At 32.4% G+C, this 16771-nt stretch overlaps 3 protein-coding genes across 7 annotated transcripts; 2 read left to right on the top strand and 1 right to left on the bottom strand.

The window, feature by feature from the left end:
* The first annotated feature begins 2523 nt into the window (after positions 1-2523).
* On the top strand, positions 2524-4372 carry LOC106757367. 5 transcript variants are annotated; one of them, XM_014640024.2, is made up of 5 exons: positions 2524-2855; positions 2986-3098; positions 3203-3272; positions 3547-3642; positions 3934-4372. In XM_014640024.2, exons 1-5 carry the CDS (start codon positions 2735-2737, stop codon positions 4191-4193), a joined length of 660 nt encoding a protein of 219 aa, XP_014495510.2. In that variant the 5' UTR covers positions 2524-2734; the 3' UTR covers positions 4194-4372. The 5 variants fall into 5 exon arrangements, with proteins under 5 accessions (XP_014495510.2, XP_014495509.2, XP_014495508.2 ...); XM_014640023.2 differs by having other exon boundaries at positions 3547-3660; XM_014640022.2 differs by having other exon boundaries at positions 2529-2855; positions 2989-3107; positions 3547-3660.
* Positions 4373-5787: 1415 nt separating this feature from the next.
* On the bottom strand, positions 5788-7948 carry LOC106757204 (pentatricopeptide repeat-containing protein At5g48910). The gene has a single exon (XM_014639824.2). The coding sequence runs from the start codon at positions 7783-7785 to the stop codon at positions 5869-5871; it is 1917 nt and encodes a 638-aa protein (XP_014495310.1). The 5' UTR covers positions 7786-7948; the 3' UTR covers positions 5788-5868.
* A 2873-nt stretch (positions 7949-10821) lies between these two features.
* Positions 10822-16153, top strand: LOC106756796 (serine/threonine-protein kinase rio2-like). Its single transcript, XM_014639380.2, has 13 exons — positions 10822-11064; positions 11181-11227; positions 11315-11385; positions 11495-11608; positions 11713-11888; positions 11992-12080; positions 12237-12354; positions 12450-12523; positions 13119-13166; positions 14009-14177; positions 14422-14538; positions 15218-15304; positions 15703-16153. The coding sequence occupies exons 1-13, from the start codon at positions 10981-10983 to the stop codon at positions 15889-15891; spliced, it is 1383 nt and encodes a 460-aa protein (XP_014494866.1). The 5' UTR covers positions 10822-10980; the 3' UTR covers positions 15892-16153.
* Positions 16154-16771: the final 618 nt, after the last annotated feature.

The following is a 16771-nucleotide window of genomic DNA, read 5'->3' as shown; positions in this document are numbered from 1 at the left end:
ATATATATATATATATATATATATATATATATATATATATATATATATATATATAATCTACACATTAATATTATAATATATTATGATACGTATTATTTCTTAATAATTTATAATGCTTTCTCAAGTATGAAACTATTTGTTAAATTACTCATTATCTCATAATGTTTGTTCCTAACCTCACCTTACTATCCAATTAGTCACTGGAGATGGTTCAGATGTTTGAACGCATCAGACTCACCTTCGGCGCTAGCACATATGATTAGTCACAACTGATTGGACCAGGTCAGGGCTGCTCTATGACCAGGGATGTGCCAACTCAGGTTTTTAAGTCCTCTCTATCCTACCAACAAAGAAAGGCTCTCAACTAGTTTTAATTAATTTATTTAAGATACATAAACTAGTCTGTTGTGCTCTAAACCTCAAACGCCCAATTTTTTTTTTTATATTTTACCCCCCTCCTGAAACAGTACCCATACATCCAAGTACTACCCAAATGATGCTAATTAAAGTCTCACCCAAAGCCTTTCCAAAACATCATCAATCAGAGTCAATAACCCATTCAGAAACAGATTAAATCCATCAAACAATGCACAGGAAATAAATCACAGGTTCCTCCTTTACGCAATCAAGCTCATACCAGAACGCATCAATTCAACAATATCACATTCAATTTCAGTCATTCAAAACAGATAAAATTCATCACCATGCCAATAAAATTAAAAATTGCAGGACAACTTCACAAGCACATCAACATTCAACATGCAGTTATTTTATAAAATAAATTCTTAAAAAAATAATCAGCTCCCCTTACCTGGAAAGCTTAACCGTAATCGGTCAAGAACGCCCTAGGACCGTATCCACACCGCGCTGAACTTACACAGAACCTACAAATCACCAAATTGGTGATAGAACATAGCTCTCAGAGCTCGAATGGGCAAAGAATGGGCAGAGAATGGAAGGAAGAACGTACAAGGCACATGAACCCAACAAAGTTGCATGCCCTAGGTTCTAGAACAGTGAAAGAGAAGGGAGAAAAACACTTACCGAGACGAACAGAGAAACTGTTCGGTTCAAAATGAAGATCTTGGTGCAAGGAACGCTGTAGTACCTTCAGTTAAATAAATTTTTATCGGTTCAGTGAGTGGTTTTCTTAGAGAGAAGACAGAGCAGATTTCTTAGAAAGAAAATAGTTTTGTCTAGAGAGAGAAAGCAAAGAGTAGAAATGAGAAATCTGATTATGATTTTCAGAAGACCCCTTCCTATTGATATGGGTCCTTTGCTGATGGACTGATTGTCTCAACTTAAAACCCAATAGCCCTTTTTATTTATGCTTTTCCAGTAATAAAAGTCTTAAAATCATAATTTTCTCTCTCTTCTTATATAGATTTTTTTTTTCCTTTTTGCACAAATTATTATAACACAATAATCTATATAAATAGCAGTGCTCATTTCCAAAGGACATTTCAGGATAAGAAAATAATAAATGGAAGATTCTTTATTTCCTTTATGGATTGTCTTTTAAGTCAAAATGTCAAATTGATATTTATTTCCTTATCTACTTTTTCTTTCCTGTTATTTTCGCCCTTTCTCTTCCTCACATCTTCACATGAAAATCACTGCAAAACCAACCACTCTCTCTACTCTTGCAGTGGTTACTAATATAACCACCTACCTTACCAACTTAAACTATTCAAGAAAAATAGCGAGATAAATGAAATATTTAAGAAAAATAAATGAAATAAAAAAAATAAAGAAATGAACACCAGTATTTAAGGAAAAGAAATAGAAAGTATTTAAGAATATAGCCAATAAAAAGGAAGAAATAAAAGAAAAAGAAAAAAAAAGAGACTGAACTAGGAGAAGCTGCAAAAGCCAAAGCATTAGGCGTGGCTTCATTTGTGTTCCTTGTCCTACAGAGAACAGGGATGAAAAGAAAACTACACTAAAGAAAAAGAAGTAAACGAATAAGGAAAAGAAGATTGTCATGCATGCTTTGAAAAACTATGCCAAAGAAAAAGATATATAGCAAATTAGAAAAGCAGATAGTGATGCTTTGAATCTCCTTTGCGAATAGCCTACTATTCTTCACTTTGTTTCCATTTTCCAACTCTTGTTCAACTATTTTCTCTTTTTTTTTGGTACAGTGCTTGGTTCAACTTTGTACAGCCATAATATATTCAAGTTTAATTTTGTGTGGTTTGCTTAACTTGCTTCCTCTTGTAAAATAACACCTCTAATACCTAAATATTGAAAAACATTTCTAAAGAGTTGAAATTAAAAGAACTAACATGTCTCTCTTTCTGCAGTCAACATCGGAATATGGACAAAGAAATAAAGATGAATGATCTCAAAGAAGCCTTGAGATCAAGTGACCTTTTAATCTTTTTTCTAGATGCATCACCTTTTAATCCTTTATGATGTCACGTTATTGTTGGTCTTGTTCTAGCATCCACCATAGGAAAGGTGCAGATGTTGGAGGTGACCAAAAGCATGTTTTAGTGTTTTTTTTTTTTTTTTTTTTGGTGATTAAAGGAGCTTCCTGAATAGAATGAGACCAAAAATTTGATGAACTTGCAATCACATTGCATAATCAACACTCTAATTAATGTGACCCATTTATTATTTTGATTTGCATTGACTAATGTATGGTTAGGTAGGTGGGTATTTTCAGAGTTTACAAGGGCCCCATGACAATAATTTAAAGTGAAACACAGTAGTCCTTTTGTTCACTTGTATGAATGTTGTATACAAGAGGAACTTGATGCTGAGTACTACCACCCTCGATACTTTGTCTTCTCACTGCCTTGCCTCCATGGAATTGGACATTGGAGTCACTCACTCAGATCTGAGTCTTGGTATTTATGCCATCCTTTTCTGTTTCCTTTTTTGGACTACAAAGAATGCTGTTACTGGCTGACACTCCTAGTTCTAATTTTTCTGATCTTATTTGCTTATTATGACCCTATGTTGTTGTTGCTGCTGCAGCAGAGTCTTGGTTTGCAGCTGAAACTTCAACTGGGTACCTTGAAGATGTTATTGCAGGTTGGGGTATTTGGTGCAAGCAGCACAACTTACCATCCTACTCTCAAGATCAAAAGGTTAACTATGTATGTATGGTTTCATTTTCTCTACTTTTTCTCAACTGTTACTCCCATGCTTTTGTAGTCAAAGTGTTTGAAATATGTTCTCTTATTAATCACAGAAAACACAATATTTGGTTGATCAGAAAGACTTGTTTCCAGCATTCTCTTCAACAGCTCAAATCCTCCACGGTATGCCTTCTTTTCATTTTCAAACTTGATAGATTTTGCAAATGACTCCAGTGATAATTTTCATGGTTATTATTCTCTACTCTGTTCTTTTTTTCTTTCACAACACTACCACTTGGCTAGAGATTATATGTGCATAAAAAAGGAGTTTAGATTTTGCAATAAATTACCAGCATAACCTTTCATTTTTTTTCCCTATAACTTTGCTTCTAGTTTTGGCAGTAGTGATAGCAATTGAAACATACCCACCACTGACAAGCAAATTATTTCTTTACAGAGCATAACAACGTCAGCACTATGAAGCTACCATCATTGCAAAATGATAAACATGGAGCTGCTCAGGAAAGCTATGCATCTAGAGAGTCAGATGAAAGTGATGCTTCTGTCATAAGTACCACACGCTCTTTTTGAGTTTAATTTCTAAAAACACAATGCAGATAATTTTACACTCTTAATTGATTACAAATTATAGAAAATAAGATAGTAATTGGAAAATTAATAAATTTATCATACATAATAATTTGAGATTAGATAACAACAACATACATAATCTTTCACTCTTCTCTTGTTTGAACAGAAAAAATATTATTTGCTTAATTTAGTACTCCATATCTTGTACTGTGGCACTCACTAAGGTGTCTTTTTGTCCCTCGTTCTTATTCAGGGGGGCACCGGAAGAAAATAGCTTATCCATTTGAGTTGGTGAAGCCAGGAGGAGTTGAAGGGGAAACGACCCTGAAAGATATAAATCACCAGATGCTGATGAGTCCATCAAAGCCAATTCCACACCCTGTGGGAGACTCTCTCACTCATTCATGCATTCCAAATCGTGCCTTTGGTATTTCAGGTAAAGCAGTGGCAGCCCTTACAAGGATTCAAACTCAGGGTAGAGGATCTATCACCATTATCAGAACCAAAGGTTGATTGATCTCAACTGAAGTGAAACTTCACTGTTGTATAATATCTTAAATTTTGTGTTATACTCCTCCTAGTCATCGTTTCATAGTCTATACCATAGTTTGCAACCATGTATTAAAAAAACAAAAAAGAAGGGTTTACGAGGCATAATGCTAATTTGAAATTTTGAATGGTGAATTCATCTATATGATAGGGTATTTTATATCATTGCCTTCGTATTTGGATTTCAAAACCTAATTCATGGATCAACCAACTAAGGGACTAGGTGACGGATGAGTAGGTCATTAGTCCAATCGCGCATGCATAACAATTAATTGTCTAATAAATATCATAAAATAATAACCCAAATTTGAATTTTATCCGTAAAATAATTGACTATTCAGTTGGACCGACCGGTTTGATATCGTTTCGGGAATTATACATGATTTAATTATGAGAAAAAATATACATCATTTTTAGAAATATTATATATGGACCCACCGAGATATATGTCTCGATTACGAATGTCAATCATGCTAAAGAAATTTTGTGGTAACCTTCTCGTCTTGTGTCGACATTGATCTCTGCTGTTAAAGATTCTCAATTATGATTTTGTATGGTATCTATTCAAGAAATAAAGTAAAGCAAAGCACTAAAGGTGTTGGATTGCAGGAGTTGTACAGTAAATGTCGATTACTTTACTATATAGTAGACAAACCTATATCTTTCTGTGCCTTTTATGGTAATTTACCTTCCTATGAAACTTGTTAAATTTATAAATCAAAATTGTTTTATCCTTGGTGAAAACATTACAATTGGATGGTGATTCCTTGGTGGAGGTAATTTATATAAATCATGCAATTAGTTTCAGATCACCACAACAAAAGATAAAATGAAGATATCATGTTTGACAAAAATAGAAGTACTTGGACAAAGACACAATAATTAAACTTTTAGTATTTTCTAACGTTTATGAAAATTCTTTCAAAATAATTAATTTTTAGTAATTTCTCACCTCTATGGAAATTCTTTCAAAGTGGTAAAAACTGTAAGTTCGGTCATTAATGATACATATTGATTGAAATTACAAATTTGAGAATGTTGTGATAAATTATGAAGCATTCAAAATAATAAATAGTCAATAATTGTCATGGAATAATATCACCAAATCATGTGTCAGGAATTACATGTTGTAAATTCATGACATTTAATGGATTATACCTATAGTTCAATAATGCCGTATTATTATAATATTTTACGAGAATTAAGAATTATAACCAATTGTAACCCAATATGCATCTATCAATCGACAGAAATAAGAGGAAAAAAAAACTATAATAGTAGTGCAAGAAGATCCTTTAGAAAACGTAAACTCTTGATTCTTGTGGTACTCACTATTATGATGACTTGCTCTCAGTGGTGAAGGAAACAAATGCTCTGAAGTTATCATACACAATAGAAAATTCAATATGTTTAAAGAAAAAGTAAATTAAATGAAATAAATTTTAAGTCTTATTTTATATTTAATGCAATCACTTGCGAGTGTATTAGAACTGAAACAGAGAGATGCGTTCAGTTTTGAAGCACTTTTGATGTAAATTCATTAAATTTAAAAGCTATATTCACAAAGACGTAAAGGAAGTTAACTTAAGTTAGGATATACAATAGACATTTGCATTTACACACAGCAAGGATTAGCAGTCTACCAGTAGTCCATACAAGAACACGAACCATGTTCAAAATGGTGAAAGCGCTTCCTGTCTCGAATAACTATCTTTCGCTCATACATTTTTGCGATTAATTTCATTGAGGAATGACAATCTTCACAAATTCTCAAATTTTTCACAATACAAAGTGATGTCTTCGGGGGTGTACTAATTAAGCCAAAAGCAGCAGCAATCTTCTCACTATGGTAGTGCAGCACGATTTCTTTGTTTTTCTCATCCATCTTGAGCAACACTTGTGTGGTATCTGGCATATGACCTTCCAAGCTCAACTTGTTTGAAATTTCCTTCAACATTGAGTGTATGTCTTTGGCTCTGGGATGGGAATCATCCTCAACAAGGAACTCATGAGTAACACCATCAATTTCAATCCAGCTACATCCAGGGTCTTTTCTTATGTCCATGTCTTTCATCATTAACCTCACCTCTGCAACTCCATCCCAATTCCCTGATGAGGCATACATGTTGGAGAGAGCCACATATGCCCCACTGTCATGAGGAGCCAATTGCATTAAAACCTCCGCAACACGCGTACCTATTTCGATATTTTTATGCATCTTACAAGCACCGAGTAAAGCCTTCCACATGACATCATCTGGCTTCATTGGCATGTTCAATATAAGCTGTTCTGCTTCTTCAAGATAACCAGCACGACCCAGAAGATCAACCATGCATCCATAGTGTTCAATTTTAGGCTCTAATCCAACCCTATTAACCATGTCATTAAAAAATGATCTTCCCTTGTCCACTAAGCCTGCATGGCTACAGGCACTCAAGATGGCTATGTACGTAACATCACTCGGGGATATTCCACATTTTTCCATCCTCGACAAATAATTAAACACATCATTGGCTTTACCATGCATGGCAAGACCACTAATAACAACATTCCATGTTATAACATTGTTTTGAGGTAGCTTCTCAAATACCAGAATAGCCTTCTCAATGCTCCCACACTTGGCGTACATATCAACCAGAGCCGAACCAAGCACATCATCGATCCGAATCTTATTCTTCTCTGCATACAAATGCACCCATTTCCCCAACTCAAGCGCTCCAAGACGCGAAATCGCAGGCAGCACACTGACCAAAGTGACCCGGTTCGGCGACATGTCTCCCATCTGCGTCATCCTACGAAACACTTCTATGGCCTCTCTATAAAACCCATTTTGAGCATACCCAGAAATCATCACATTCCAAGAAACCACACTCCTTTGAGCCATCCTGTCAAACAAGTCCCTAGCAGCCTTAAGGTTCCCAACTCTTACATACCCATCAACCATCACATTGCATAGAACCACATTAAACTCTCCCCTCCTCTCCTCTCTCACCAACCTCCTCACAGCATCAACACCCTCAACATTCCTATAAAACAAAACATGAGCATCCTCCATACTCCCACACATCACATACATCCTTAGCAGATTAGTGACAACAAATTCATCGTTCACCAATCCAAACTTAAGAACTAACCCATGAACCTGTTTCCCTTCTTCGAACCTGGCCATGACTGCGCACGCCTTCAGAACAGATGGGAAAGTGAACCGGTTAGGCTCCACCGTTGCCTCGGTCACCATTTGGCAGAAAACAAAGAAGGCGTCCAAGAGCCTATCTTGGGTTTCAGCAAGTGCCCTTATCACAGTGTTCCAAGCAAAGCAATTCCTCTCAGGCATTTGGTCGAACACCGAGAGGGCATACCCAATATCACGAAAATCAGACGTGGCACTGAGCCTGAGAATCTCTGTTGCTATTGTGGTGTCATGAGTTCGTGCTGTTTTGACAAAAAACGCATGCACTTGCTTCAATTCTCGCATGCTTTTGCATGTCCTGATTTGTGGGACACCAATATGTGGATCATAACATGCTGTATTGGTCTGAAACATAAAAGCATTCATCTGTGAGCAAAATTTATCTTTTCATCCAGATCAGGCGTGAATTTTCAGTATCTTGCTTATGTGCATATCTCCATCTTAACAGAAGAAAACTCTCCCTTTCTAATATAGTTGTGAATAAACACGGTTTGGAGATTGGATACTCAAAGATAAGATGAAAGAAGCTTAATACAACTTTTGTCCTTTTATTTTTCTTTTGCTTAATTTGATTTTTTTTATATTACGTTATTTATCCTATCTTTGAAGGAAAATTTTCATTGTTACCGTTTCAATTCGATTTTTATTTTGAAAAAATTATGCAATAACACTGCTAAAAAAGTGTCACTTGTTATTTCATGATTTTGATTTTATTTTTAAATATTTATTTGATTTTTATTTTTATTTTTTATTTTTTAAAAATAAAAATTTATCACTTATATCATGACTATAATTTTAGATGTTATTGTTTGGTCATAATTTAGTTTCTGAAATTTTATTTTGTCAGTCCAATATTTTTTAAAATAAAGTAATTTTGTTTCTTTTCAAATTAAAACTAAATTTAACTTTCTTTATGCAGGTTATACAAATATTTTTATTAAATAATTTTAATAAGACTAAATTTATTTATATTTATATTTATTGATCATACAAAATAACAATAATTTGTTTACTAATTTAGATATATTTTAAACTTATTTAAATGGTCCAAAGTGACTTCCTTAACACTAAAATTGATGAAAAATATGTTTATGAATGAAATTGAAAACTACTTACTCGTTTGATAAAAAATAATAAAAAATAAGATGCACTAAATCATTTAACCACTCAAAAAATCTATGATCAATTTTATGCATTATAAACAAAAAATTTGTAAACTAATAATCTAAACAAATATTAATTAACTCGAAAATAAGTCTTAAACTTTCTTTTCATCATATATCTTCTCCTTTCGGTTCTTACTTGTTAAGACTCTTAAAATAGATCAAAATAATATAAAATTCAACTTACAATTTTACATAGTTACCATTTCTCAAATCAACATCATATTTTTGGTTAACTAAGATCCTTAACAAGTTTAAAATGACATAAAACAGATTTCAAACATCAGTTGTCACTCCAAAATTGTTTATCTAGAAGTCTACATACAAAAGCTTGAATTTAAATAAAAAATAGTCATTAGAACAATTCCTTTTTACCAACTTACATCCTACATCAATTTTGCACTTAGTTATACTCCAACAAGATGGCATCAAATGTTCAAACCAATATCACTTCTCGGATACACACACACAATATACATCAATATATAACTATCACTCACAATCATTTCAACCATAGCATATTCAATCAAACACGATTTCTCATAACATCTCAAACACAAATTCAAACATCTTAAAACAAAATTAAATGAAACATTAGTTTCCCTTACATGATAGAAAATTTAAACAACTCTAAGAGCCCCAAAACCCCTGCCTCAACTTAAACTGTTTTAACAGTATCTATAGACCACATAATGAAGATCAGGGTAGATTCTCAAGACCATTGACCGACAAAAAACTAGAAAAAGGTTGGATGATACATGAATCATTAGGGATGACAACAGATCGGGTCAGGTATGGATAGTACCTACCCACAATCCGACCTGCCGGATAAAATTGTACCCGCCACCTGACTCGCTACCCGCACGGGTACTCGTTTAGAAAATACTCTCAGATATTTTAAAACTTACGGATACCCGCACAAAAAATTATACAATTTTAAAATAAAATCTAAATAAAATTACAAAAAAGATATATATAATGTAATATAAATTAAATTAAATATAAATATAAATATAAATTTAACTTTAATTAAATTTAACCTGATAAAATATAATTTTATTTTATTTTTAATTAATTTTAATTAAAATATATATAAATTATATTTTTTTTTTTGAGTAATGAGTATCCGCGGATTAGATTGTATATTATCTGTACCAAACCCGTTTAAAAGCGGATATTAAAATACTTGTTATTATTTACAAATAATAAATATTTGCGGATAATAACTACCCGTCACAAATTTTAATTAGTTGCAGATACCGTTGGTGCAAATGTTTTTATCATTCCTATACATCATACCTATATGTATGGCTTAAATATAAAATAAAAGAAAAACTGAATAAAACTAACTTCCTATATAATTAAAGCTGATCGGATAAGGGGTTAGAAATCAATGGATATAGATTCTAAAATAAATGTTTTAAAAAAATGATACTTGTTTTTTTATAATAAGACGTGCTTATAAAAATTTATTTATTTATATTATTGAATTTTTAATATTAAAATAGTTCATCTCATTATTTAAAAATATCTATCAACTATATTATTTTATTTTTTAAATATATATATATATATATATATATATATATATATAATTTATAAATATAATATTAATATTATTTTGTAAAAAAAATTATATTTTGGTACAACTTATTTAAATTTGTTTCTTAAAAATATCAAATTTATGAATATTAATGTTTTATTGAATAATTTGATTTAAATTATTCTTAAAATTTATTCTTTTATCCAATTTTAAATTTTTTAAAAGTATTTTTTAGACATTTTATTTAAAGATGAAAAGTAAAATATCAAAATGCATGTAGAAATTTATGAGTGTCCGTCTGTATAAAAAAAAAACTCACAAATATTTCTTCCAGAAATACATGATGAATAATAAAACTGAGTGATGAGCAAATTTTTTCATATAAATATTATCACTTTATTGTTGTCCCTAATCTTATAATAAATTGATTATTAATATATAAGATTTTCATCAATATTCGGAGAGAATTTTTAATGTTGTAAAACCACTAAATATAAGACTAAATGATAATAACTTAGAAATCTTCAAATAGAATATTCTGATTATAAAAATAAAAAATAATTTTATTTTGAAAAAAGTTTTTATTAATAATTAAATAAAATATGGATGAAGGTGTCTTACTGAACTAAAAGTTAAAAGTCTCTCAAAAAAATAAAATAAATTTTTGTAGGATACTACGCACATATTAAGCCCAGCCCAGATCGGTAAATTCTCACTCACTCAAATATCACAACCTAACCGCCCCAAGCACCTCCTCCACAAGCAAAACTTCCTCGGACCAGCCATACCCAAGCCACCATCCCATTCAAGGTGCATTATTTTCTCCCCAGACGCGCACACTAACCTCAATTCAGAATGAAGCTCGACGTAGATGTGTTGAGATATCTCTACAAAGATGATTTTAGGGTTCTCACCGCCGTTGAATTGGGCATGCGGAATGTGCGTTTTTCTCTCTTCATCTCCTACGCCATTTCATTTTTTTTATAATTTCAATTTAAATATCATATGTTTTGAACTTTTGCGTTCAAATTAACGAAATTACCCCCCGGCTGCAGCATGAAATCGTACCCACGGAACTCATCGATCGAATTGCGCGTCTCAAGTACCTCTCAATATTCTTCCGCTTTCACTCGCTTTACTATGTTTTTTTCCCACTTTTGTTACTAATTTTTATATGTTAATGTTTTAGGCACGGAGGCACGTACAAAGTTTTGAAGAATTTGCTCAAGCACAAGTTGCTGCATCACGACTCTTCTAAATGTTGGTACCTTCCAGTATGTTTATTATTATTCGTATTAACAAAGAACACATATGGTCATATTTTCTTTTGAATGGCCTTCTCATTTGTGTGAGCTTAATTTGATTTTAGATGATGGATTCCGCCTTACCTATCTTGGTTATGATTTTCTTGCCATTAAAACTATGGTGAACAAAGGAGTGTTTGTTGCTGTTGGTCGCCAAATTGGTGTTGGAAAGGAATCTGGTATTGTAGTTAATGCTCTTCTAATATTGTGCTCTTCAAAGATCATAATTCATCCGTGTTTTTTTTTTTTTTCTCTAATTACGTTGGCATTTGTGCCCCGCTAGATATATTTGAGGTTGCCCGTGAAGATGGAACTGTTCTAGCCATGAAGTTGCATAGACTTGGTAGAGTATCTTTTAGAGCTGTCAAATCTAAGCGTGACTACTTGAGACATAGAAGTAGTTATAATTGGCTCTATCTGTCTCGCCTTGCTGCCCTTAAAGAATTTGCTTTCATGAAGGTCTTACCTTCCTTCCCTTTCGGCTATCTAGTTGCTGTATATTTGAATTATTTTATTGTTGTTTGATTCTCTAGTCTCTGACACACATGGTCTGCATGAGCAGGCTCTGGAAACCCATGGCTTTCCTGTTCCAAATGCTGTAGAGCACAATAGACATTGTGTTGTCATGTCACTTGTCCAAGGTTATCCTCTGTAGGTATCCTTCATTACTTGTGCTACTTTTAAAGTTTTTTTTTCTTGTGTTTCTTTTTCTTAAGCTGGTTTTATTGTTTCTCGTCTTTCTTTCACTTTTTTTGCTGGTTTTGGTAAACAATTGCTTGATTTGTCTATTTGGTTTTTCGAATGCAGTGTTCAGGTGAAGCAGTTGCAAAATCCAGAGACAGTTTTTGAGACAATCATTGGTTTAGTTGTTAGGTTGGCTGAGCGTGGCCTTATTCATTGTGATTTCAATGAATTCAATATCATGGTATGCTTTGACTTGTTTGCATAATGATCAAAGAGGATTCTCAACTTTTGTTGGTTTTCAAATCTAATTTACACTTTGAATTCCATTCACTGTAGATTGACGATGATGAAAAAATTACCATGATTGATTTCCCTCAAATGGTATCCGTGTCACATCGTAATGCACAGATGTAAGGGTCTCCTTTTGTAATAATCTTCGTCATTATTTTCTTTTGACTTGTTATCACACTTCCTAGCCACCCTGTCATTTTTCCATGTTTTCTTTTGTTATTTCTTATGTAGTTGATAAAATTTGCAGGTCATTTCGCATTCTTATCAAACTTATTAAGAATTTAAAGGGCTAATATATAGTGTTCAAAAAACTAATAATTCTTCCATTTATAATTTAGTCATGTAGTCTTTAAATTTGCGAGGTATATATTCAACGTGTTAAGCCTTATAATAGGATTTTGAGATTTATTATTACATCTCTTTTCAATTTATGAAGTATAATATGCTAATAGAACATTTCTCATTCTAATTTTCTTTTTTGAGGATACCCTTATATATTTATATAAGTTCTGTCATCATACGAAAGTAGTATGTGAGGATATTAGTTTCATACTTCTAAGTTTTAAAATCAATATTCATAGTAAAAATAAGATTTTGAAAATTTGCAAATAGTAAAAAAGTGCTGAAGTTATATGTCCAAGTGTGTCATATTAATGGAAAAGCAGAGTATATTTTATTTCTAGTTTAACCATATATTATTTATCCTTATTTCAGGTACTTTGACCGTGATGTTGAATGCATCTTTAAGTTTTTCAGGAAAAGGTAGGTTGTTATTTGAAATCATGTATTTGTCAACTTTAGAGATGCTTTTGCATATCATATTTTGTTGTCTTTATTATTCAAATGGTGTTAGGGAAAAATATAAATGATATTCTCACATCACTTGCCCGAACTGCAGAGTTAATTTCAGTAAAGTAGCTAGTAATTAGGTATGTCTGTTATTACAAGTTAGCAAGTGCATTTAGTGCAAAATATCACGGACATGGTCAAAGGACCTGGACTCATGATTCTTACACTATGTTTGGAAGGGATGAAAGTGGGAGAAAATAAATAAAGAGGAAAACAACACACAAATATCCTTTTTTCTCTGTTTGTTTGGAGAGAAAGTTAAAGAAAAATGAAAAGAGTTTACTGCTACGAATAACAATTTAGACTTTACTTTCCTTTTACTTCCTGCACTACCAAACACCAGGCTAGTTTCTATCCTTTTAAGTCTGTCTTCCACTCTCTTGTCCTTTCATTAAACAAGGAATTTCCTTTAAGGTCGTGCATGTTGGGAAATTTTTTGAATTTATGCTCTTGAATCTTTTGTCTGACTTGCATTTATATATAACCTGTATGCAATCTGTATCTTTTTACTATAAATTATCCTTTTTATGGAGATGTATTTATGTGATTCTTTTTTCCTGTATTTTCTAGTATAGTTTTAATATTCTTCATTTTCCATTTGGTAATTGGTATCTTATGCATATCTCTTTTTCATCTCCTGTGTTTACTGCATGGCTGATAGATATTTTGTTTCTGAACTTGTTGAAAGGTTTTTGGATGTAGTATTTCGCTGGTAAAATAATCATCTTCATATCATTCCCTCTTCTCTGTTTCAGGTTCAATCTTTCTTTTGAAGAAAGCTTAGATGATATGGACGGTTCTGATGATGGGAGAGATGGAGCTGGAAAACCCTGTTTTTCCGCGATAGAAAGAAGTGCTGGTTTTCTAGACAGGGAACTTGCTGCTAGTGGCTTTACTAGAAAGGACGAAGAAGATATTCAAAGGGTACAGTGTTTTTCTTGTTCTTTGAGATGGGGAAGAAAATGTAGGGATCATTTTTCAAAAGGCACCATAACTTTGCTTCTATATTTTCCACCTCTTTTGGCTTACTGCTGACACCCAGCATGGACCACCATTTGGCCTCTGGTGAAGCATAAAATTGTCTGCCTTTAGTTATTGTGCGTAGATGGGTAAGCTTTCATTTTTGTATTTGGTTCCTCCTCAAATGTATTCAAATCTCTATGTGCAGTTCATTGAAGGAAAGGCAGAGAGTGATATGAATTCAGACGGTGAAGAGGTTGACTTAGTAGAAGACCTGGATGAAGCAGGCAATATTGATGGTAATTCTTCAGACTTGCTGGAACAGGTAATGTCATAAAACAGATACAGACTATGTAAAAATGTGCTGTTATTTATTTTATTTCAATAAAATCACATATAAAAGATGTACATGTAATGATAATGAGAGGTAAAACAATAGTTAGCATCAGCTGGCATAAAACAAATAGGCTTTCCTGTAGGGAAGATTAACAGTGGGAAACTGAGCTATGAATCGGGGAGTTGAGAAAGTTGTACCCCAATAAAGAAGTGACTTCATAACAACATAGCAAATCTAAGAACTGAGATTTGCTCTTGATAACGAGCATTTTGTTCAAAACAAAAAATTTAATATAGCATAGGCAGCTGATAAATCATTTTAATTAAAACTATAGCATAGATAGCTGAAAATGAGCATGTATAATTTATGATGATGGAAGATTATGGGTATTTGTTTAGCAGATACATGCTGAAAAACTTAGGAACAATGCTAAACATTTTGCACTAGAGATGGTTGAGCTTGAAAATTTTCATTGTTCTGAATATATCATTAAATATGGTATCTAAGTGAACTTTGATATCTAAATTCGAATATCCAGTATTTGGTCTAGTTAGCTTGTCCATTGACTAGCGGACTTATACACGCTGCTATATTTTTTCTGCTTATTTCATTGTGTATGTCTAATTCTGCAATGTTGGTTGAACGATTGTTGTTTTGTTTTAATCAGAATGAAGGATATGAAAGTCAGTGGATAGAGAAGCCTTGTGAAGCACGTGAAAGCAGTGGATCTGAAAAGGAAGATGCAAATGACAATGTGAGCAATGTTTTATTTTATCTGGTGGTTATCTCAATGCTATGTTTGTATACTGCTTCCTTTTGCTCTTCATAATATTCAATTCAAAGAATTTATAGTCTTAAACGCTGATCCATGATGATTTTTTTGGGAAATAGCTTGTATATGTCTGGTTTGTTAACAAGAGATGTTATGCATATCCTCTTCTAGAGTAGAGTTATAGTGCATTTCTTCTCTAACCTTGATGTCGTATTTTCTCAACCATAGGCTCATTTTGGTAACGTAAATTTGCTAGTGACGTAGTCTAGAACATTATTTCATTGTATTGCTTCCTTTTTATATATTATTCAAGTTTTTACATATAGCATGTTATCTGGCCATTGCATGAAAGCCTCAATAGTGGTAATTTTGATTCACAGGAGGAAAACAGTGAAGAAGCCACGGAAAATGAAGCTGAACTCGTTAAGAGCTTGAATAAGCAAAGACGACGTGCTGTGGCAGCAGTTCGTAAGGGACATAAGACTGCTGGAGGCAGAAATTCCTACAAAGATAAAGGTGGCAGGTCATCTCACAATTCTAAAATCCAGAAACAGCTGGTGAATATGTAGGAACCAAAACACCTGTGATGTTCAATGGTGTCATTCGTGAGATAGCTTAAAGTTTTGGTAAGATATTGTAGACGGCATTTGTCTGGTCAAACTTCAAACATATGTAGAGTTCAGAAATAGGAAAACAATTAGGTTATGAACGACCCATCCTCCTGTGAAATACAATGAAAATTTTGCCATTCTCTATCAGAAACTTGTCACATTAGCATATATTTTGTGGACTTTGAGAGCAACTATTGATTGATTGAATATAGTTATTAAACTCTCGAGTTAACTCTTAAACTTTTACGAGTTTACGTTTCCAGATATATCTTTCAAATTAATTCGGAAGTAAACTATTTTCTACGTAAGAATTAATTGTGAAATTGATAGGATTGAATAGGATTCTACAAATCTTGAAAAGGGGAAAAATTAAGAAAAATGTTTGGTCTTTTTTTATTATATATTTAATGAAATGTATCAAATTTAATGACAATAATCCAAATATTTATGTTTTATAATATTTATTTTTATGAACTATATATATTTATAAATTTTATTTATTTAAAGTTATATAATTTTTTAGACTTATTTGAATTAAAATATTATTTATATAGTATTTTTCATCTAAAGTAAATTCTTACGAGTTTACGAGTCGAGTTTCCTCGATTCTTACGAGTTTACGAATTTGATAATCTTGGATTGAATTGTAAGATTTTTTATTTTTCTTAAGAAAATTCAAGTGAAACTTAGAAGCTGTTGTAAACTGACAGTGTAAAATATAGAAAGTGATTATGTAGTAAAAATCTATAAATTTAATTATAATGAAGTTTGGATAAAAGAATTAATTTTGACTATTTCAATTCAGGTCTGTACTTCCTAATTTTTTAAGCAGAAAAGT

Source organism: Vigna radiata, chromosome 3 (assembly GCF_000741045.1).
Source record: "Vigna radiata var. radiata cultivar VC1973A chromosome 3, Vradiata_ver6, whole genome shotgun sequence".
Lineage (NCBI taxonomy): Eukaryota > Viridiplantae > Streptophyta > Magnoliopsida > Fabales > Fabaceae > Vigna > Vigna radiata.
The sequence above is the reverse complement of the archived record's forward strand: the minus strand, read 5'-3'. Positions and strand labels throughout refer to the sequence as shown.

Coding starts and splice junctions, on each gene's coding strand:
- LOC106757367 (XM_014640021.2), top strand. CDS start 2,735: ATGAATGTTGTATACAAGAGGAACTTGATGCTGAGTACTACCACCCTC. Junction 2,856..2,985: donor TCACTCAGATCTGAGTCTTG/GTATTTATGCCA, acceptor TTGCTGCTGCAG/CAGAGTCTTGGTTTGCAGCT. Junction 3,661..3,933: donor AAGTGATGCTTCTGTCATAA/GTACCACACGCT, acceptor GTTCTTATTCAG/GGGGGCACCGGAAGAAAATA.
- LOC106757204 (XM_014639824.2), bottom strand. CDS start 7,785: ATGAATGCTTTTATGTTTCAGACCAATACAGCATGTTATGATCCACAT.
- LOC106756796 (XM_014639380.2), top strand. CDS start 10,981: ATGAAGCTCGACGTAGATGTGTTGAGATATCTCTACAAAGATGATTTT. Junction 11,386..11,494: donor GCATCACGACTCTTCTAAAT/GTTGGTACCTTC, acceptor ATTTGATTTTAG/ATGATGGATTCCGCCTTACC. Junction 12,081..12,236: donor CTTGTCCAAGGTTATCCTCT/GTAGGTATCCTT, acceptor TTTCGAATGCAG/TGTTCAGGTGAAGCAGTTGC.